This window comes from Wyeomyia smithii, chromosome 2 (genome assembly GCF_029784165.1).
Source record: "Wyeomyia smithii strain HCP4-BCI-WySm-NY-G18 chromosome 2, ASM2978416v1, whole genome shotgun sequence".
NCBI classification, from domain to species: domain Eukaryota; kingdom Metazoa; phylum Arthropoda; class Insecta; order Diptera; family Culicidae; genus Wyeomyia; species Wyeomyia smithii.
In genome coordinates this window covers 230963191-230987546 of record NC_073695.1, presented here as the reverse complement: position 1 = coordinate 230987546, position 24356 = coordinate 230963191, and the positions used below count along the sequence as shown (strand labels likewise).

Sequence of the window (24356 nt, the reverse complement as noted above, 5' to 3'; positions counted from 1 at the left end):
CGGTTTTAAATCTCTGCGCTTTTCGCTCGAGGGAACGAGTTTTGGAGCGAAGATAATTAGGTTTTTGGACAGATTAATTCGTTGTCATAAGGTTTTAGAGAGGATTGTGTGATTTTTCGAAATTCATCTATCAACTTACCCTTCTGGACCAGATGATCTTGGGCGTCGGATTGCCCGACCCTCGGCACTCCAGTCGCACCTGTGTACCCTTGTGGACATCCAATTTGTTCGCCGGCGAGACGTAGTCGATTTTGGGCGGAACGAGTACCTCCAGCGTGTGCACAATCTCCTTTGGTTCCATCGAACCGATCTGGCAGATGTAGTCTCCGGCGTCGCTCACTCGGACATCACGTATCTCTAGGTTGTAGCCGGTCGATAGCGTTCCGTGCTGGTCGGTCTGACCTTGCACCGGCATCAGTCGTATCCGGGGGTTCACCGTGACTTTGACCGTTCCCGCCGTCAGTACGGCAATGTCCCGCTTCCACGCGAGCACGTAATGGCTGGAATTTTCTGTGTTTGAAAGGTACATGAGAGAGAAAACAAGGGGAGAAAAAAAGCAGTGATTTATAACTCTGTTTAAGTGAATTGTGGATTAGTGTGGTTTTCATGTCCCCGACAGGACGATTACATAAGTTATTGTTGTCGGACGGTGACTGAGCCTTATGATGTTAAAGATTAAATTTTATTGTGTGAACTATGAAACAGTACAACATGAATCGTTACTGTATTTATGTCAAATTTCCGATTATTATGTAAATAAATTTTTATTATTAAGAACCAGAAAGTATGGAACGTATAGAAAATGCAGCGCAAATTAGACAGAAATCATAAAACAAATGTAATAAATAAAATGTTATAAAAGTTTTGGACATACTATAGTCAAAAAAAAAAATAAGGATGTGATTAATAGTAAATCAACAGGGAAAAAAGTGCAGTTGAATGTAAATTACAACAGAAATGAAAGGAATTGACAACCATAAACAAAGAAAGTCTTATGAAAAACTAAACTTTTTTTTTGTTCAAGGAGTAAATGTAGTAATGAAGATAGAATACTAAATTAACTGAAAATATGATTGAAGAACTACGAAAAATATAGTTTAGCAGGTGGGATACAAAACTTGATTCTAGAACTACGTCTTTAACGTTCCGCGGTTGTGTAACGGAAACACATCTGACCGGATATTGAAAGTTGTATGTTCGTGTCCCAACTGCTGGACTATATTTTTCGTAGTTTCTACAACCATATATTCAGTTATTTTAATTTTCTATCTTCTTTACTACATTTACTCCTTAAACAAAAATTAAAAACAGCATGACTTTGCTTAAAGTCAAAAAAAGAAAAGTGAAAAACTTAACTGGACAAGGAAAATATAAAATTTGGAAAATAAAAAACTAAACCTAAAACTGCAAAACAAACAAATCACAGCTATACCGAAGAGAACACTAAAAACTTTTCAAACACAGGAAATAGGTTATGGGGTAAAAATATAAAGAAGACAAAAAACCAATGAGAAAGTAGCGAAAGTTATGAACAAGGGAAAAATATATTGGTCAGAAGAAATGAAAAAAATAAAATAAAAATAAAACAGCGCGAATTTCCAACATTAGCAAACACAGAAAGAATACAACAAAGAATAACACAAATCAAGTAATACAGACAATCATAAATCTAAAGAAAGGTAAACTACGATTAAAAACTAATATATAAATGAAACACACTTATAGAAGAAAAAATATTTATCTATCGAATATGGAAAAAACAAACGGATTGAAATGCAGGGAAGAATTGACTAACAGTCATAGTAACGGTAAAAGATCAAGTATGAAACATAAAATATGAAGTAAAACGACACAAAAATGCAAGACTAAAAAAGTCTTTAATAAAATCAGCATTTGATGACAGTAAAAACAATCATAGAGATAAAAATAGAACAGAGATAAGGCTAGAAAAATATGAAGAGGCAAACGCAGAAACAATTTACCAAAAAATGAACGGACAAATCTCGAGGTAATCGAAGCACATTTCAATAAACTTCAAACATTTCAACAAATTAAATACGAAATAAAGCTGAATACAAAATAAAAGAACAACCTGGTAACAACAACAATATCGCACGCTTAGCCTTGGGGCTAATAGCGGTCTCGATCAACGAGATTAGTAGAGATAATTCGTTATAGATATTGGTTTTTTAGCACACTTTGCATGTGTAGGATAAGTACAGCTCGAAAAGATCCTCGACTCGATCGGGAATCGAACCCGATATCACAACAGTGTGGGAGAGCTAGCCGACCGACATCGCTAACCACAGAACCACGGGGACCACAACCTGGTAACAAATTACAATAAAAACAATTCGAATATTTGAAAAAAAAAACGAATAAAAAATTTAGGGCTGAAGGTAACAAAAAATGTTTTAAAAGAGAATCAGATAAAAGGTGAAAATCACAGAGGATGGAAACTAAAACGAAACAAAAACAGAGAATAAAGAAAAAAAAGAAAAATCAGGAAAAAAAATAATTGCAAAAAGTAGAACGGAAAAATATTATAAATTGAACATAATACGGAAAATGACAAAGAAGATAGGAACTGAGAGCTTGAACTTAAAAATGCTGAATTAAAATCAGCATCAAACAGCAACGGAAAAAAATATTTAAAAAAAAAATTGCAACAAGAAAACGTGAGGAGAAACGAGCCGCAAAGCTCAAGACAACCAAAACATATCTCAGTAAAAATTAAAGCAAACATTTAAAATAAAAGACAAAGCAAGAAATTAGTTCCAAAATTGAAACAGAAACACTAGAAAACTAAAAAGAAGCAGCCAGTTGGATAAACGAATCACATTAAAAATAAGTCACATTTTAATGAAAGAATGGAACGAAATAGAAATCAAAATTTGGTTCAAGGACCGAAACCGAGATATGGACTCAATGATAGTATGAAACTTAGGAAAAATACACATACGTACATAGAATAAACTACAAACAACAAATCTATGCAAAACAAAGTTAACTAGTAGCAGAAGAAAAAAAAATCAATTGATAAAATTAGAAACAAATAACAAAACAAATTGAAAATAAAAAAATTATCAAGGGAAAACATAAAAAAAATATGTATATAGTACAAATTATATAACAAAAACAGAAAAAATCTATGCATCTACGAACCAAACTGGTAGCAGATTAGAACTTATGTACAGAAACAAAATATATAGGGTATCGGCTCTATTTTCGTCAGGTTTTACCTATTATCGTCCGGGGGGTGAATGATGTTCTAGAGCATTAGTTTCTTACATGCTGGTTTTTCATAATGCAGAGCATCTTCCTGCAACAGATTAGGTCTCTATGACTCCATTAACCCCCCGGACGATAATTGGACAAACCTATAGAGCCGATACCTTATGTGAATATGAACTAACAAAAAAAAAACAGGAAAACCAAAAATTCTTCATAGAAATCTAAACCTAAAATAGAAAAGGAAAAGGAAAAGGTAGTAATACACAAAATATAGTAGGTACACAGAATGAATTATACAATGACAAACGACGAAGAATATGCAAATTGTATGCGAAAGCAAGTAGAACTGGTCAAGGATTAAAATAAAAATATATACTATTTTATAATGAACAGATATAAAAAAATAAAGGAAAAAGCGAAAGCACAAAAATAAAATTCGTACACTCGATAATTTACAAAATAGAGAACGGCAAAGAATAAAAAAATATGCAATAGCGAATAAAACTGTTAGCACATTAAGAAATATATGAAAAATAAATTTAAACAAAATGAATATATAGAAAAACACAAACAAATATATGAAGAAAACCAGGATTTGAGAATATACTGTTTGAATAGAGATTCAAAGCAAAGGAAAAAATGAAATAAAATGGAAACAAAAACAAAGAAATGAAATCTTGGTTTGGAAAACATTGGCAATAACAAATCAAATAATAGCAACTATAAAAATAAAAAAATCGAATTAAAAGCAAGAATAAACATAATAAAAACACAATGAAGAAAAGAAGTATAGTTTACAAACAAATAAAAAAAATGAAGCTTATTTCAGAAGAAATCAAGCGAAAATGAAATAAATTCCAACAAAAAAAACATGTGATGAGGACTGTAAAACGGCAAACGACTGTTAGTGACAAGATATATTTGCAGGTGCAAAGCAAACTGATAACAAATGAAATATAGGGAAACAATTGAAAAAGAGTGAAAGAGGCTAGTAGAAATGTAAAAGCTGAAAGTGTTGAAATAAAATTAGCATATGACAAAAGAGCAAAAGAGAAAAAAAATGAAGATGAAAAAAATGAACAAGAACTTGACAAAAACCGAACACAAAAAGAACTTGAAAAAAAAAACAAAACCGTAGCTCAAGATAATCAAAATACATTTTGACAAAATCAAACCAAACGAAAGACCAAAACTTCAAGACAAAGTGAAAAATGAGTCTTAAAACTAAAGCAGAAACAGTAGAAAACCAATTGTAGAAACAGATCATACAAAAAATATTTATCCAATAACAAGAAAGACAATAAATAAAAATCTGAATCATGTTAAAAATAAAACTAAGACAACCAATTAGAAATTTTGCACCGATGTAAGAAAACAAACATTATGAAAAACTAAGTAAAACTAAAAGAAAGAAATGAAAACACAGAAGTTACTGTACATACACGGAATAAATTACAGCATGGCAAACGACAATGAATATACAAAACATCTGCAAAAGGACATTATATTGATAAAAAAATGCAATAATAATCAATATAATAAAATAATAAGATAACGGTAAAAAATCAATTCGAAGCAACAGAAAAAGGTCAAAACATAAAAATAAATACTTTCACAAAGCATATTACAACAAACGACAGCCAATATGGATCTGCGACTGAAGCTGGCAACAAATTGATATAATTATTTAGAAAAAAATGAAAAAAAAACAGTCAAATGAGAAAGAAATAAAGAAAATCAAAAATAGTAAAAAACAGTGAAAGAGGAGGATATAAAAGGTGAACAAAAATAAAAGAAACAAAATGCAGGAAGTGAGATTGATAAACAATAGCGAACAATTATTAGAAACAAATAGAGATCGGGAAAAAACTATTAAAAACCCAAATTAATCATAAAAAAAAACACAAAGAAGTGAAGTTTACGAACAAATCATTGAGACCTTCATGAAATAGAATAAAAAAAAACAGCAGGTAAATATAAAAACAAAGTAAAACAAAGGAACGGGGATATGCTAGAGGAACTGTAAACAAAGAGCAAAGGAAACATATTTTTTGTGTGAAAATTTGAATCATAAAAACTGTAAAAGATAAGAGTAAAATAGTTAAAACAAACCGAACTTTGGAAAACAAAGAATGCACATGAAATACATAAAACGAAATGAAGAGTGAAAATTACAGAAAAAATCAACAAAATCATTAAAAAATCGAATCAAAGCAATGCAAAGTAGATGTAGAAAAAAATAGTAAAATGGATAAAACGACATGAAAAATTGACTATGGAACAGGAGGTGGCTAAGGTTAAAGGATAAATGTAAAAAATGCCTGCTAAATAGAAATAAGATAAAGATAATATTTTTAATGAACATACAAATTAAGAAACTACTCAAATTAAATAAAACAACATTTCGTATACTGAGAATAAGTAATCGCAGAACATTTTGAACTTTAGCACAGCAGGAAAGTATCAAATAACTAGGAAGAAAATACCAGACAGTAAGATATATAAAACAAACAGAACAGAACTGAAGCTGAGAACAAACGAAACAGGCTGTAATATATAAAAGGAAATACTTTGGAAACTAAAACAGAAACAATATAAAATAAAAAGGTACAAGTTGAGAAAACAGACCAAACAAAAAGAAGCTTACATTCTACTTTAATATCAAAATTATGTTAAAAATATAACGAGCTAAGGAATGAGTAACTGAGAACCAAAATACGAAAACAAACATAGTACAAAACTATGTAAAAATAAAAGGGAAAAAAAGAACACACATATATTATGCAATTAGTAAACAGATTAGATTATAAAGAGACAAATGACAAAGAACATACAGAATATATGAAATAGCAAATGAAATTAGTAACAGTTTGAAAGCAAATAAATACTTTGAAATAATAAACAATTAGTGAAAAACTAAATTAAAATAAAAAAAAGGGTGAAACCACAAAAATTAAATTCGCATACAAAAAAACTATATTGACTATATTGCAAATGAAAAAATACGCGATGGCGAAAAGAGATGCCAACAGATTAATATAAATAGGTTAACAAAACGTTTTCAAAAAATTATAACAGCAATAGAGAAAACAAAATAACAAAGAACTTGTTTAAGCATCAAAAACGCAAAGGTAAACATCATGTGGAACAGTAACAAAACTAAAAACAACAGAAATGGAAAGGACAACAAATCAGTTAATAGAAACTATAATAAATGAGGGTTAGGGAGAAAATTGATTAAAAATTGAAAACAAATTTAAAAGACAAAACGAAAAAGAATTTGGTTTAAATTCGTAAAACTATTTTGCAAGAGAAGCACAAATGCCAAGCAACTATTAATATTGAGTTAAATGGTGAAAAACATACGCTAAATGGACTACAGAACGGAAAAGGAGAAAAAAAAAATAAAATATTAAAACTGAGATTAACCCTCTAGTGCCCAAATAGAATTTTAAACCGACTTCGAAAAAAAAACACCGTGAAGCTTTATAAACAATTTTTAAGTTCCTAGTGAAGCTTTTTAGAGGTCTAACTGAAGACTGTCTAAAAGCGGCACCTGGCACTAGAGGGTTAATCAATTTGTAGAATGTTTACAAATTTTATAAATTCGACAACAAAATAAAAAGGGATCGAAAATTAAGAAGAAATGTAAAGTTGAAAATGTTGGAATAAACTATCAAAAAACCTTAAAACAATATTTTGTGGACAAGCAATGAGATTAACCCAAAATTTACGGAAAAAACGAGAAAAAGAAAACAAGTGAATAGACAAAACTTTGATTATCGAAATTTAATTCTAACAGAGGATAAAAATTTTAAGAAAAGGTAAAAAAGAATTACATCCTTGTTTTATGATGTTAAACTAAAAAAAAAAAAAAAAATATATATATATATATATATATATATATATATATATATATATATATATATATATATATATATATATATATATATATATATATATATATATATATATATATATATAAGCTGCTACACGGGAAAACAGGTCAGACACAAACAAAGTTAAATCAAAATTTAAATAACACTAGAACAGAAGTGAATAAATATGTATAAAAAGCCATTTAACAGACATCAAATTACTTTTAGAATAAAACAATGACAACTCATGCAAGTAATTGTAAACATGTAATAACATCGTAAAATCCAAGCCAAAATAAAAAAGGGCAAAAACAAATACAAAGAATAAATTACAGAATGACAAACGACACAGAGAATAAAAAAAAACAAGATTAAAAATAGATACCAAACTGCTTATATATTAGATTAAATACAGACAAATGAAACAAATCAATGAAAAATATGCAAATAAAAACGATATAGAGAAGACAAAAATTGAAATAATAATACAAAGAAAAAAATCATATGTAATTAGAAGGAACAGAGATAACAAAAAGTAACAAAGTAAGAGAGCTCGGAAACATTTGCTGACACCAAGAATTTATTAGAATTAAGGTAAATACAATTCAAATAGTACACGCAATTATAAATTTGACAGAGAGAAAAGAGACAAGCAGAAGGGAATGAAAAGAAAAAAAAGAGGAAACTAAAATAACATAAAAAAACAAAACAAGACAAGGAAGTAGAACTAAAAGTAAATTTATAAAATGATTGTTGAAGAAGAAAGTCATAAAACATTAGGAATATTTGAAAACTACCAAAACATGAATATTTTCACATGCAAAGAAATCAGATAACCAACAAAATAAAAACATTTGACATATATAAGTTACAAAAAGAGCAAAAAAGAAAACATACTGAAATTAGGAAACCCGAAAGGCCACAATAACAAATGAAAATTCGTAAAATTTCAGTTTGCATATTAGATTGAAATCAGTTAAAAATTAGAAAATCGGACAACAAGTAAGTGTCCTCGGCTGGCGAGAAAACATGTAAAATTGAAAAATTTTGAAATAGAATACCAGAATACAAGTAAAAAAATGAGAAACATTTCGAGAACAAATAATAACAAAACAACGAACATAGACGAATTTAAAAAAAAGCGAACTAATGAGCTTCGTCACCAAAATAACCAAAAAATATCACACAACAAAAACAATAAACACAAAACAAACTAAAATACATTCACACAATAAACTCCAAAATTACAAAAGAAAAAGAAATAACAAAATATATCAAAATTTAATAGAAATAGTGATGAATGAAAATAGAATAAACATGTTGAAAATAATAAAAAAGAAATAAAAAAAAAACAAAAACTTAAAATAAAACAGTTTAAACAGAGATACACAAATCACAAATCACTAAATAAGGATACAGGTAGGACTCGATTATCCGGAGACTCGATTATCCGGAAACTCGATTATCCGGAATTCGATCATCCGGAATTTTAGACTCGATTATCCGGAATTTCATTTTTTTTGGTGTCCGTTTTCAATTTTTATTCCGAAATTTTGCCATTACCATCCCTTCTTGCATATTTGCTACCATTTAGGTCACTTTCGGCATGTTTGGGACATGTTCGAATTGAGTGAAAATAATCAATGTCCAATTTACTCTTTCGCTTCTTAAGATTTTACCCCCTTTCGCCTCAGAAGTAACTTCTGGTTACGCCACTGCATCATACAAGTAAAATAAAGAAAAGAAATATTTATTTTATGTTCGTTAATCGCAAAATTTCAGTATTTTTTATGTGATTCGATTATCCGGAAAACTCGATTATCTGGAATGAAAATTTTTGTAGTTCCGGATAATCGAGTCCGACCTGTACATAGAAAAAGAAATAAGAAATCAGAGGAGTGATATATTAAAAAAAAAAAGAATGAATGGGAAGAGTAGACCGGGCATGAACAAAAAACTAGAAATCAGGGAAAACAAAATATGGATCGAAAATAACTTTATAAACAAATAATAAAGGAAATCAAAACGTTAGAATGTGCTTCACTTATTTTCCAAATTCAAAGAACCGCTTCGTATATAGGTAAAAGACGGCAGTTACGATTAGATTGAGCATGATTTATTCGTGCTTTCTCAGTCCCCTTCCCCATTTACCTCGAAGGACAATACCAGTTTACAGTCCACCACGTGGAGACACCGAAACGGTTACCTTATTGTCCGGCCGCCCGAAGCGCAGCCACACGTCACAACAATAGTAGCGCAAACCCCGTTCCGCACCCAAGCAGTAGCGGCCGCGTCCGGTCACAGGTTACGGTTTGATGGGAAAGAATAATTTCACTTACCTGTCTCATTAATTTTGCACGGCAGTACCACCGTCGACCCGATGGCTATGCTGTACTTTTGTCCGAGCGTCAGGAAACCGGGCGAGTATTTGTCTTCTTCCAAGAAGTTGCTGTCCGGATAATGCGAGGGGGCGGTCGTCATGCCTGCGGGTGAGGAAAAGCGTAATTAAGTGTCAAGCAGAAACGTTGTTGACAATAGAGGCGGATATGGTGCTCTATTTAATCTACAGGCGGGAGAAGTCTGTGCGCGTCATCGTTGACATCGTGGACATTTTTTGTTGTTGTTGTTGTTGGCATTATCTCTTATTGGGGTTCGGAAAAACAGTCGAATTTGCTTCTTGTACCTGGCAGGTTTTGGGCCAAAGATTGACCCGGTTGGAGGATATCAAGATCAAGTTGGTTCGGGATCAAACACCGGGTATGTGCTTGCCGACCAGGTTGCTTGAGGTGGATTAACTTTTGCTTCATATTCACTATTCAATGGCTTGCGAAGTAAAGTAGTATAACGGAAACTTTACCCCACACGGTCATTATCACGCAACGTATGTTTACTTCTGGTGTATGAAAACGTGTGTTTGTTCTGCCCGCTCAGGAAGCTCGGTTGACTTCTATTGTGTACGGCACAAGCGGTCCGTTCATGTTCAAGACGTGATTCCACTGCTAAATCCTTTGCCCAGCAGGAAGGTTGGGTGAAGTTTTTATTCGTTGATTTCGGTTTCAGTTAAAGTTTTGCTCGTTTGTTTGCGTTTTTTTTTTTTCATTTATATTTTTCGTACACATTTGGTTTTTATATAGAGTGGAAAGTCTGCTGCTCCGTCGGTTGAAAGCGAAATGAACTTATATTTTAGAAATGGAGCTCGGGTGGGTGTGATTCAGGGGGTTTACTTGGTTATTTGGCTTTGTTTCAATATTGAAACATTGTGTGAACTCAGAAGTTTATATGGTCGTTGCTTCAGTGAATGGGAAAGTAGTGGAGAAATCTTTTTCCTTGCTATCGCAACTCAAAGTTTTATTATGAGTTACAATATGTCTATTTCTCATCGAGTGTTTTGAGGGCTTTTGTTTCTTTCTTTCCTGACCCCGAAGGAAGAGAAAACAAAAACAAGACTTGGGGCACTTTTTCTGCTAATGAGCTTCGCTTGGGTCGACTTTGATAATTTTTTAGTTTTAAATATTTTTGTTCATATAACTTAAATTTTGATAATCTGTCACCAAATTGTTTACTTCAAAAGCTCCAGATGTAAAAAATAATTTCGTTGGCAAAAGTTATTTTAATCGAAGGCACAAATTGGATGCCCTCAATGGTTGCAACTCAATCACCGAAAGGAACCCATAATATAACATCCACTAGATATTCCGGTTACCCCCGGAATAAAAACAGACTATAGGTGATACTACAGGATACCCCCCTGCGAGGTATGGAAAATGGATCGAGGCAATAAAATAATAGAATGGAAACAGATGAAACTCATCTACCATCAGCGTCATCATCACCAGCAGCAGTAGCAGGATCGACGTTGGATGTGTTACTCGGTTCCTGAAGTTTTCCTGAATATGACGAGGGAACTCTGCCGGAAGATAAAATACCCAAACTTAACCAACCAGTCAGTGATTGAAAACTCGACTACGGGTAAGGGTAAACCGTTTGGCTGGCTGCATAGAAAGGAACTCGGGCTTCGCAGCCTGACAGAGGCAAGCAATGGAAAACCCTTTTTGCCAGGTGCACAAATGGTGGTTATCTTTAGCGCCGGCAGTTTTCCTGCTCGAAAAGGATCGAATGGTAGACAATAGGAGCCAACGTGGAAAGTATATAGAATAAAAATTGTGACGTTCTGGAAGAACTAAAGCACACACACACACACACAGACGGGTGCCACACGAACATCACTAGTGAAGATTAATTTCGAAAAGGAAAAAAATGACGAGAAAGTCTAACTTAATGTGCCGCACAAGCTTCAGGAATGTGTGTGCGTTTGCAAGTCACGTGTCTGCGAATAGCAATGATATCAGTTCAGTTGCTAGAGTGGGCAGTATCCTACTGCTCATTTGTATAGTCACTGCCGCCTCCCATGGCACCTGACTGACTGACTGACTGTGATGGTACTCAGGCCGGCTTCCATCCACTAACGCAGGAAGGGGTTCAGGTTTGCGGACTTCCATTGTGGCGTGGTGTTCGGAAGAGTGAAGGCTTTATTTCATCCTTTCCGATCGATCCGAAAATGAATCCTATCAGTCTGATGAAGCGAAGTTTGTTTTTCCCCTCCCCGCACTACTTGGTGCAGAACCATCCCAGTAATGGCAGAGAGGATTTTTGCTTCTTTTTTGCCACTAGCGTACACTGCTGCTAGTGATTCAATCGAATGGAAGAGCCAGCGGCGATTTTTTTCACGCATTTCGCACCCGTCTGCTGTCAATTTGCTACTATGGAATGTAGGATTCAGACTGATTGGGAGTTTTTTGTTCAGCTTTTTTTTGTGCTAGGAACACCGACCCAAGCGTGCGTACTGATTGTTTTAAACCGAATAAACATTTTTACAATGTTTATGGACGAACGGGTCGAAATTTATTGCAGTGATCAGATAAGAGATGGAAATGAAGCTGAATTACAAATGAATTTCTAGGTCGTGTAAATGATAACACAAATTGTATCCGCTTGGCTTTCCTCATAGATGAAACCTGAGTAAATGTTTTCAAGCAGAAACAAAGTCTTGTGATTACAGTTTCTTGTTTTCTGTTTCTATGATTCTATGTTCTATGACTGTGATTCTGTGGAAATTATGTATTTCACCATGTACTCGTTGTTTCCTCTTCTTTCTGCATTATTTACATTTTTTTGGTCCAGAGATTAATATTAAGACTTTGTCATTTGAAACCTATCACAACTTAAGCATAAATGAAAGCTGCAGAAACGTATAAGATGTTTTTATTTTGACAATACCCCGGGAAAAAATTATTCTTACTTGTATCTCCCGAATATCAACTAATGGACTCAAAATCAAAAAAGCATCTTTTATTAAAAGTAAATTATCTCAACAGTTTAGGAGTTTTCGGAACAGTCCAACTAAACTGATATTTTATCATCTATATTGTCTTGACTGATATTTAATACATATATTCATCAAAACCTTTATTTCATCTTATAATTTCAATCTATTCCATTTTTTTGTATTTGTGTTCGTTGTTAAGTGTAACTCAAACTCTATTTTTTATGCTGAATAAAACTGTGTTTGTTTTTTAATTTTTTTGTAAAGTTCTGGCAAGAAATTTTTTTTTTTTTTGTCTTTTAAGTACATTTATCTGCAATTCTTAACAAAGAAATATTTCCAACTCCCTTTCTTTCTAAAGTATTCAAATTAGATACTATGAAGTCGTTAAATTTCAATGATTTGAGCATAACGGGGTAACGGGGTTTTTAAACATAAGATGGTACGTGAAAACTTGCTGTGAATGATGCGTAGAACATACTTTGGTCTTAAATTTGTAAAAAAAATGATATCTATATAATGCATTTTTCAATATGCTTTCAAAGCTTTGAAAAAACACGAATGTCAATGATTGTTAGAAATATTTGTTTTACCTTAACCTATCAAAACTGTTTGTGTATATTTATTTATGGAAAAGTGTGTGATTCGTTACGAAAATGTCCCATAAGAGTTTTTTTACTCCAATCATCGTCAAAATCGCTATAAAGATTGTACTCGAAAAAATAATTCAGCACCTTCTTTTGGGTACAATTTTTTATTTAGTAGGTGAAAAATTATGAAATTTTGGTAAAACTAGTGTTGAATGTAATATAGATACGTACAAATTTTCATTACAATCCATCAACTGGTTATCGAGATGGCTCAACAAAATTTAAGCGCGCGATCTTAGAAAAACCGGGTCAGCCACATGTAAAAAAATTGGGAATCGACCATTCGCCCGTGTCTCGTGTGGTAAAATCGTTCAAAAAGACTCAGTCAACCCCGCAGCGCGCTGGTAGTGGAAGACAAGCGAAGACGACCGACCTCGTTAAGGTAAGGGAGATGAGCGATTGCTTTAAGCGCAGTATAAACCTTTTCTCCAGCACCTTACCGAACCGATCAACAAAACTTGGGGGCCAAACTCGCGCTAGGAAGCGTTACCGCTAGTGATTGTACAGCCGAAAAACATCGTAATGTACGACGAGATGTACAATAAAGCAGACGCCAAGTAAAAACTTATTTTCAAAGAGCACATTGAGAGTATACAAGCCAAGTGCATCAAATATACGAGATGTTTATATCCTCTCATTAACAGGAATTCTAAACTTTGTTTAAAGAACAAACTTTTGATTTACAAACAAATTTTTAGAACAGCAATGCTTTATGCTGTTCCGGTCTGGTCAAGTTGCTGTTCAACAAGGAAGAAAGCGCTCCAAAGGATTCAGAATAAAATTCTAAAAATGATTTTGAAGCGTCTCCTTGGTTTGGTATACTCGAATTACATAGACTTACTGGTGTTGAACCATTAGAAGCTATGTCAAATAAAATTATTAACAATTTTCGACAAAAATCGTTGCAATCCTCAATTGCTACGATAAGCTCTCTTTATAGCCAATAAGTTAGCAATTAAGTTAGTTGTAAGTTTACTTCCTCTTTTCTGACAAGTAGGTTTAAATCCCTACGAATGATAAGTCCTAATTGCAAAAGCAAATAAATCCTAACAATTAAAATTACAAATTTCTAACAGTGTTGAGAAGTCACCGTTTGTGATTGGACACACATACCCATTATTTACTAATATTTATCATGAATACTTAAGCTACTAACAAATCCCCCCCTTAAAAAAAAAAAAAATCAGACGCCAAGCAGATCGTCGGTCTGACGTTTTTCATCGGGAAGCCCCGCCTGGACGTTCAGATAAAGTTCCGGAAGAAGAAGTAGTCGAATTTGCAAAGTACTTGGTGTGACAGCCGATTTGTGGTTGTGACAAATTTAGCAAGCCGTACATAACGACCGACACTATCAACGGCTAAATATTTAAACAAACATGCCTCCAGAGGCGCGAGCTGCCCTTCTTCCGGTTTTACGAAGGTAACATTCTATTTTGACTGGATCTGTTATTATTGTACCGAAGAAGGCAAATCCAATACACTCGCCAGAACTTCGGCCAATAGAAAAATTCTGGGTGATTATGAAGAATAAGCATTGGACATCCTGAAGAAAGAGTGGATGAAAATGTGTAAGAAAGATGGCGCTAACGTTGAAACAAATTTGAGGGTAGCTTGGAATTAATCCATGGTGCGAGCATTTAGCCTAGGAGAGGAGGATGAATAAACCAACTTTGCAGCAACATAATCATTAGTGTGTATTTATTCTCTGAGAATTTCAAAATTATCCGGCAAAAATGAATTCAGTGATCATTTTTGTCTGATGCCTTATTTTCGAATACAATCTTTAGTAAGTCTTCATCGAAAAAATTCAGACCCGTTTTCTTTTGTTTGGCCTTATCGAAATAAAGTGGCCGTTGGACTGATTTTGAAATTTTTTCACGTTAAATTGAAGATAGTTAATGGGCCTTTCAAGGAAAAATGCCAATCTGTACCTTATATAACGAAAACGGTACGAAAACATTCTACAAACAGTATTTCGGCGTATTTGAGAGGTCAAGTTCCTGGAAACCTTATTCTTAAACTTTTCTTATGCACTAGGAGATTTTACATAAACTACCTAATTTTGACGCAGATGTTTTTTTTTTAATTTTGGAGATATTTTTCTAGTCACTAAATATATAAGATGCGTCTCCATCAAACATTTCAGTAAGTCTTCGATGGAGACGCATGGTGATTTCATGAAATGGCATAGTGCTATTAAAGATTAAAAAGAAATTCCTCTAAAACAAACACAAAACCAAATTTTACACTTCATATAATGTAAAATCTTCTAAGCAATTCAAATAGTTAAAAAGGTTGTGTATGAGACACGACCGCAAGGTTTAACGTAGAACTACGATAGCCTTCTTTATTTCAATGTATTTTTTGCCAGGTGTTACCATTGCGACAGACAATGGCGATTTCAAGCGCCTAAAAATAATTTGCTTGTGAAATAGTTAAACTTTTTATGCCATTCCCGAAACATGGCGGGTAGTGGTGAGACTCAATTTAATCCACAGTACTACAAAGGGACATTATTTCTTCGCGTGAATTGAATTTTGATCAAATTTCAATTTGCTTTACTTTTCATTATCTGCAAAAATCCTAATACTTATCAGACCGAAAATGGTTCAATAAAAATGAAATGTGTTAAATTTTCGTAGAAATGTAATAACATTTTTAAATGCTAATTAAAACCCCGTCTTTATTGAAACTAAGGATTTTGAGTTTTGTCAGTTTTGACCGAAAACGATGATATGGCAGTTTCGTGACCGTTTGTTCGTTTTGTAAAGTAACGGCGAACAAATCACGTGTGCTGTAGTTATACCAACTAATTTTTCGGTGTAAATGGCTTTCACTAGTCCAGGGACATCCTTTCCTTTGGTGATGTATAAAATTGCGGTTCTGGCAGAGTCTTATAGTCCAGTTTTATGTAGGTTTCGTCATCCATGATAACACACCCCATTTTTTTGGTCAGGAGTTTGCCATAAAGCTTCCAAGCTCTCGGTTTCACACATTCAGCTTGTTTTAGATTTCGTTTTGGCTGCTTCTGCTTCCGACGGGTCTGCAGACCCATTTTTCCCTTGGCACGCACAACGTTACTCGCCGAGGCTCCAAGCTTTCTCGCCACATCTCGTACTGATACTGAAGGATGTCTGTCTGTCTGTCTGTCTGTCTGTCTGTCTGTCTGTCTGTCTGTCTGTCTGTCTGTCTGTCTGTCTGTCTGTCTGTCTGTCTGTCTGTCTGTCTGTCTGTCTGTCTGTCTGTCTGTCTGTCTGTCTGTCTGTCTGTCTGTCTGTCTGTCTGTCTGTCTGTCTGTCTGTCTGTCTGTCTGTCTGTCTGTCTGTCTGTCTGTCTGTCTGTCTGTCTGTCTGTCTGTCTGTCTGTCTGTCTGTCTGTCTGTCTGTCTGTCTGTCTGTCTGTCTGTCTGTCTGTCTGTCTGTCTGTCTGTCTGTCTGTCTGTCTGTCTGTCTGTCTGTCTGTCTGTCTGTCTGTCTGTCTGTCTGTCTGTCTGTCTGTCTGTCTGTCTGTCTGTCTGTCTGTCTGTCTGTCTGTCTGTCTGTCTGTCTGTCTGTCTGTCTGTCTGTCTGTCTGTCTGTCTGTCTGTCTGTCTGTCTGTCTGTCTGTCCTACGTCGGTCCAACGTCTTTCCTACGTCTGTCCTACATCTGTCCTACGTCTGTCCGTTTTTCTATAATATTGATCTGACCTACGTCTGTACGTTTTTCAATAATATTTTGTATCAACTCGCGTTCTAAACTTGGTCTCGTTAATAGATAAAATATCAAAATCCTTTTGAAATTATTTACTGATTAATACAAATTTTAGCAAGTTTTGTAAGGTTTTTGGCAGAGCAAGATCAGAATAAGCTAAAATGTACAATATTTTGTCAATTAAATAACAAATTTTGTTATAAATATGATTCAAAAAACACATTTTCAAACATTCAGGTGTATGATAATAAAATTTGATAGAAATCTGTACTTTTTATCATTCTGTCACCTCAAGAATATTACAGGCTTTGTTGTTTCTATCAAGTTCAAATATATTTGTGTTACTCGTTTGTTATAATCGTTTGAACGGATAAACTATTTTGTGCATTGCAAGCTTCAAATCATCAAATACGATTACTATGCAAATTTATATTTAAATTATTCAGAATACAGCACGTGATTTTTTTTGTATCCACATCGAGGTTTGGATGCGAGAAATCATGTGTCTTTTATTTATTTTAACACTCAGATACTGTATAACTTCTAAATTATGAGTATGCATGTAGGGAAGATTAATTTAATCTCTATAGTGTTAAAAACTTCTACATTTTATTACCACGCAGTTTGCAGAAGTTTTCAAGTTTAAGGAATACTTTATTCATCAGAATGGATGGAATCTCTCTTTCTTTGTAAACAAAATACCAATTATTTCGAGTCAGAATACACGATACGTATATTTTCAATTGGTTTACATTTCGCACCTGTAGGAGCAAAACGACCCAGTTGGTTCAAGATTGAGACAGTGCTTTAGCTATTTATGACCAAAATAAATAGACTTAATATCAGAAGGCTCTCTCAAGTTTCGACAGTTTTTGTCTATTGATATTTTTCCCGAGTGTATTTATTAGTGTTGTGAGAGAAATTTGATCTTTTTTGAACTAATTTTTTGGGTAGGATTCATACAGCCCCATAGTTATGCTTAACATGGTAATGTTAATATTTGTTTGAAATAATAGCTCATTGAGGGGATACATGGTTGTCTTCGTGAACTAAGAGACGTAGGATAAGGTATCAGTTATTTCAATTACGTACCGCAATTCATGTTTTTGATATTGTTCTCTTTGTTACTGAAGTGAATCTGACAGTAGAATGACTAAAAACCATCCATTATGCTTATTTCTGGATCCGGGAGCCAAAGCCTTATCCCATAAATCTTTCTGAAATCCTAGTTTCTGCTTGAACTACACTTCACGGTGTTAGTGGATTGAATGAATATAGAACAAGAAATCCTTATCAATCTAATGAAGAACAACTGCCATAAGCTAATGCCTTAATCAAGCCCAAATATAGCATCCCAACATCAATCCCTTTTTTAATGTGTCGGCTATTTCGAAAGTAAAAATAATCCTATAGTTTTTCTGTGGTATCAAGCTTGAAATTTAATTTTAGGTCAACATTAAATCATTTAATCTCCAGCTTAACCACTGAATTGAAGAACTAATGAAACAACTACTGAAAAACTGTCCATTTCGAAATCAAGTCTCCATCCGTTTTACCTCTGCGTAGCCGAGAAGGCAACATTCAATGAAGTCGTAAAGTGTTATTGAATGTAAATAAATACACATCAAATCCGGGTCGTGTCATCACCGGCCAGAGAGTGTTCTGATTAAAGATACCACCGCCGAACCGGAAGAGCCTAAACAGCTTACGGAAAGGACAAACAGAGGGCACATATTCTCCAACGCTCTAAGCTGGAACGGAGGATTAAATCGGTAAGCTTTTCCCCTGTCTCCTGCTTCGAAGCTCGCAGCTCGAATAACCGCTGAAACTACCTTTTTTACGATGACGACGACGGGGACGGCGAGCGACGACAGTAAAAAATATTAAGCGTACTTCTTGCTCTCACAAACCTGCGTGGAAAATTCGGAACGTGACAAGGAAAGCGCACTTACCGCCATGGGGAAAGACGATAAAAGGAATAAAAAAATTTTATGCGTCAAGTTTCCTTCCGCTCTTGCCGGGCCGTTCCTGCCTGGGAAGGTGAATGGTCCTTTCGGGGGGTTTTCGCGTGAGGCTAAACGATGAATCTTTCGTTCCGGTACGTGATTCACCGTCTGGCCGAAACGTGCGTTCGACGGAACACGTTTCCCGCTTGGTAACCTTTCCGGTGAAAACGTTGGTTTCCAAAATGAAGAGAGAAAAGTACACACTCTTTTCCGTCACATCAATGGTACCTCTGACGACGGCGTAGAAGTGACCACTAGAATGGCACTTTAAGAACCCCGAATGGTGCACACCTTCGCGCTTTGTATGCAAATAAATCTCGATTTTACGATCGTTTTGCTGTGGGGCTGAACGTGTGCTCAACTTTTTTTACGATTTCACTAGCCACCCGGTGTGGAGAGGTTTGTGATTTCCCCCGTTGATCGCAGCAGATTCGCAGATTTTATTGACATGGAACATGGAAAAATAAATTAAAGTCAGTCGAACAGCAGTTTATAACATTTAATTGAACACCGTTCGGTTGTGAAAAACCCCATACACAGAGTAACTTATCAAATTGACACAACTTTGAACAAGAAAACGGCAAAAACCATTACCGTCACTGCAAAGCCATCAAGAGGAAACTGCATCAGGCTATGTGCCATCAAGTGGCACTAGGTGCACTGCTAGCACCGGATAGTTTCAAATTGAAAGCCGAATCGATTGGTCGGTCGACGCCGACAAGTGGACAGAAAAACATACTCCAGAAACCGGGCGTTTCTATTCCTGAAACAGGAACAGTGAAAATAATGCAGCTTCAGCACCAGGGACAAAACTATCGAAAACTACGTCGGCTCTGGCTTCTCCATGGACTCGATTTTGTGGCGAATCGATGCTCCAAAAGTGGCAAATGTGTGTGCTCCTTCGGTGTACGTTTTGGATGCTGCAGCTCGACATGTCGTGGTCCTGGCTGGCGAAGAAAGACAGGAAATTGGATTAAATTTCGATGACTATACGTTGTTTCTTCTTCATCTGCTGCTGGTGCTCCTACACCATTGTTAACTTGTGTGTTGCGTTGTGTCTGTGTGTGAGGAAAAGTTATTCCTTTCAGTGGTTCAGTGTTTCTTCTTTTCGTATCACCCGATCCTTGCAGCCTACACCGAACCAACGTGCGAAGTTTTCAACCCTGAGAAATTATTTTTCACCGAAGCGAACCTAATATCCTATCAACTTTCAGGAAATGCGAGACAAGAATTATTATTGAAATGCATACACACATGGCTGTTCGTGCTGTGTACACGGGATAGAGGTATCATAAAGTACACCCTATCTGTCAGCAGGGAATTATTTTAATGAGTGCGGTATGTGATAAATCGATCGAGTGAAGGTAAACTACTTGCGTTTCACAATATATGACATTCAATTTACGTTTCAGCTTTTGAAAACCATTGGTAGCATTCAGCAGACACGACGTTTTCGTGTTTTTCTTGCGTTTAAAATTATAAATGCTCAACAGTGACAACGACATGACGTGACCTGACGGTGATGCAAAGAACCTTCGTTAACGGTATCAATTCCTCCAACTCCCAACCCCAACGAACGCTCAGTAAACAGCTTTAACCTAAACTCCTAAATTGAAAAGTAAATTATACAATCTTTTTTTTTTTTTTTTTTTGAAAAGTAAATTATAAATCTTTTCCGGCTAGATGAAAAGCAATCCCATTGACCGGTTGAGATTCGGCATCGTCTTTTGTTAGGCATCCGCCTTCGAAACGCCTTCCTGTAGACATTTAGCGAAAATGTATTTTCTCTCTTCTTTGTGCTTACTAGCGCTATAACGGAAGCCCGCTCTTAATGAATAAGCTTGGTGCACGCCGCGACGAATTTGCAGGCTCGTAACAACGACCGGTCGAAGGCAACAACAACCACGACGACGACGACGACGTTGGGATATCTCGTCGACGCGTTGCACAATAAACGCTTTCCATCCGGGGTCATAAAAAAGATGTAAATGTAGCATCTCTTTATAATCCAATTTCGCACTTGTCCACACTCTGGACCGGAGTGGGCGAACCGCGCGGCACACTGGATGGTGGTAGACGCAGTCGAGCCTCAGAGTCAGAGGAGCATTCACCATTCACACCCGCTGTCGCCGCAAATCAACGCCCTAACGACGCGACGGCTGATGAGGAAGTGGCGAAGAAATGCCGTAGCTTTCGCTTGATACTAAAACTGTATCTTCGTCGCATTCATTGGATTAGTACCACTCCGTAGCTGCAGGAGGTGGCGGCAAAAGTACTCGTTAAAATGTTGAATGACTTTAAAAAAAGCGTATCCTCCAGCATCCGTGTTGTTATGCGAACTCATGCGATAGGCAGCACTGAGCGTAAAGCTTGATGGCATAAGGCGTATGGTCCCGGCTAGGATTGCCTTCTTTCAGACATTGTTCTTTTTATGTGTCCTCGTTATACATTACAACACGATAAATGTCTTTTTCAATTACGAATTATGGGCTCTCGTCTGTCTGTGTCGAGATGGAGATAACGTTTCATTTTTTTTTCGTTACTTTGTGATCCTTTATCCGCTTGTTGGTTGGCCCGTCAGGCTTCAGTTAGTTTTATTTTGGAATTCATTACTCTCTCTAGGCTGGTAAAAGATGGTTTCGTGTTCCCAAACTCAGCGCATTAATCCCCAAAAAGTACAACAACGAGCCAAAAAGTCTGCCCCGGTTTTGGCGGCTCGCAAGCTCTCTCTGCGGAATCATTTTCAATTATCAGTCGGATAAATCCTTACATGTTTACGCACTCTCACACACGTAAATTTCGTAGTAAATGGAGCGAGATGGCAGCGGTACGGAGTACACATTTCGAACGGAAAGGCCTATTTCGGGGTAAGATTTATGGCCATAGGGAGAAATGCGTCATTTATTATACGCTCATATTTTGCGGCTGGAATGGTGGCTGATAAAATCAGAGCCATCGCGCGCCACCGCTGTCGTGTCATTTGTAGCAAATTAGAGGAATATGCTATCGCTGAAGCGCTTTTTGAGCGGGTTCATAGCCGTGCGCAGCCTATGGGATTGAAGGTGATTTAGATTGTTATGCTCCATTATTTTCGACTTTTCTCAGAAATTTCTCTTTGCCATCGGAAGTATGGTTAAGACTTTTCACAGATTATGTTTTTCGAATTGCTGTGAATGTTTTACAGCAAATTTATACACTAACTCCGATTCAGAGCTCTGAATCTCCGGTGCACGGCAAGAATTCAAAGTGTATGAAGTCAGAGCAAATCGAATTAAAAAAAATTTAGATTTTGATGATGATCTTATTTTTTCAATTTCGTTTTGACTAACTGGTCCTTAATATGAAAATAATCGCACCAGGCAAACGTAAATATTATTTCGTGTCTTACTGTTTTAGTAATTGGATTAAAAGTGTTGACAACATTGCCAACGGTGAAATACGAGTTTGTTCGTTTCGATTATTTTTTTCATTTCTAGCGTAATTTTTAAGATTTTTTTCTAGTTTTTAGTTCAAAAATTGAAAGAAACCGCATCTTTTTGTGCTTGATGGTCTCTTTTTCAGGTTAAAAAAAAAACTGAAAAAAATGATGTGGATCAACTATGATGGCTGTCAAGTTGTAAAAATTTTGATGATTTATACTGAGAACCTTCATCGTATGAAAATAGTCAACAATAGCACTGCTATTTTTTCCACGTTAATCTCTCTCTCTCTCTCTCTCTCTCTCTCTTGTAAAATACAATTGATGAAAATATATCAGAAAGCTGTTAAAGCATGAGTTTTAGCAGGAATATAAATGTTTTGTTGTTTCTCCCACAAGGTATTAGCAAAGGCCAAAGTGTTTGCCGTATTGATGTCGCAGAGATTACTATCCTCAGGGGCAGATAATTCTAACCTCTGTGTAACCAGTAACGATGTAGGCCAGGAGCATAGTGTATTTCATCAGTAAGACTTTTTCTCTGTCACACCACCAACATAAAACATATATTACACAGACGAGAAAATCTTCCGAAAAGTTTTGGTGAAAATGAGCTAGGTTGTAATGTCCAATTCTCAGGAGAAAAAAATACTCCTGTTTGGGTCGTTTATGAAGGTGGTGTACCTACGCTGCCCTGCATGTATCTTGTTTCCAGTCGAAGAAAGCCGCATAAATTTTGTAAACAAGTTTTTGACAGTTTTTTAAGGGGTTCCGGGCTAGAGATGAGCCGGGAAGAAGGAAATCCATTCCGCTCATTATTTGTAGAGCAGTTCAAGGCCGAACGGTATTGAATCCATGAATGGCCGACTTCAAGCCATCACTTCGAATTTTCAGAAACACAAGACTCGGTAACAGTTAACATGCGCCGCATGTGGAAATGCTATTTTATGTTGCTGCGGTGAAGCAAACATAAAATAGCGGAACACATTATCTATTTCCAAGTCTTGCGCTCCTGAAAATTCGATCAGGTGGCTCGAAGTCGGCCAAGATTGATTAAGTTCGTTTGGTCGTAACAACTAGGAAGCTCGTAGCCTCCCAATTTGTGTTTCTCAAAATCGATTCGGTAAGTCGTCATAATCGCCACGTACTTGGACGTATTGGCCCAGTATGAGTGATAGCGAGGTGGTCATCCATACCCTAGATAAGTATTTATTGAGGAATACGATCCACAATCCCTTCCACTCACCTTACGCCAGAGCGAAGTAATTTCTTTTATCAAGGCGAATAGTTAAAAAAAAAGAGTTACAGAGATGATTTTTTTCACTATTTCTAGAAATGATTGAAGTCAAACGGTTACATTCTTGGAATCAAAAAATCTGGATTTTATAGAAGAGTACGGTTCAATACTCGCACAGGTGTGGAGCGGCACTTACGTCAATGGGGCGAACATGCTCGCCACCATGCTTGTCTTTTCTCCTCAGAAAATCTCTAGAGTGCAGGAGAACACCTTGCACTGCGAAAACAATTGCTCTCACACTAAAGAGCAAATTAACGCACATGCTAGAAGAGAACGACGGACGATGTTTATCTGTTGAGCTTTCAGAAAGCACCGCGGTGAAATCTGAAATCTCACTCTTGCGAGACAATGAACTATGGTGTACTTTCTCACACGTATGGACATCACGCACAATAATTACACAGCAGAGCTAACCGCGGTGCGTTTTACAGTTTGTTTCTTGAGCATGGCAGAAGAGGAAAAAAGATTGGGAGAACAAAATAGACTGCGTTGCTTTACTTATGACGGATATGTTTTCGCGGTGTAGCTACACGAGGACTACACTTTTGCCTGGTAGGTTTTTTTTTTCACTTTCCGGACTACTCGCCAGTGGACATTGTGGTGTACTACTGCGTATTCTCTGTAGAGTAATTCACCCCTCTTTTTCTATCAGATGTGGGGTGAGCTGGAAGTGTGTTTGCCTCTCTGTAAGCTGGTTGAGACACTTTGGAGTAGAGAAAGAAGCAGTGTGGTGAAAGCATTGCTACACGCAGGCACATGCTGAAAGGGAAGTGCGCAATGAATTTTTTCTCCGCTCTTTCCACATGCTGAGAAGAAAGACAAGCATGCTCGCCACTGTGAAACAGCTCAAAGCAGCACCAGT

General features: G+C 35.8%; 1 protein-coding gene across 1 annotated transcript in view; it reads right to left on the bottom strand.

Annotated features, from left to right (window-relative positions):
- LOC129722543 (neural cell adhesion molecule 2-like) overlaps positions 1-24356 on the bottom strand; it is a 355465-nt gene that overhangs the window by 79444 nt on the left and 251665 nt on the right. The window contains exons 2-3 of the mRNA XM_055676054.1: positions 9452-9595; positions 140-510 (exon numbers count right to left, since the gene is read on the bottom strand). Of these exons, the coding sequence (XP_055532029.1) occupies positions 140-510; positions 9452-9595 (515 nt within the window). The remainder of the gene's footprint in view (positions 1-139; positions 511-9451; positions 9596-24356) is intronic.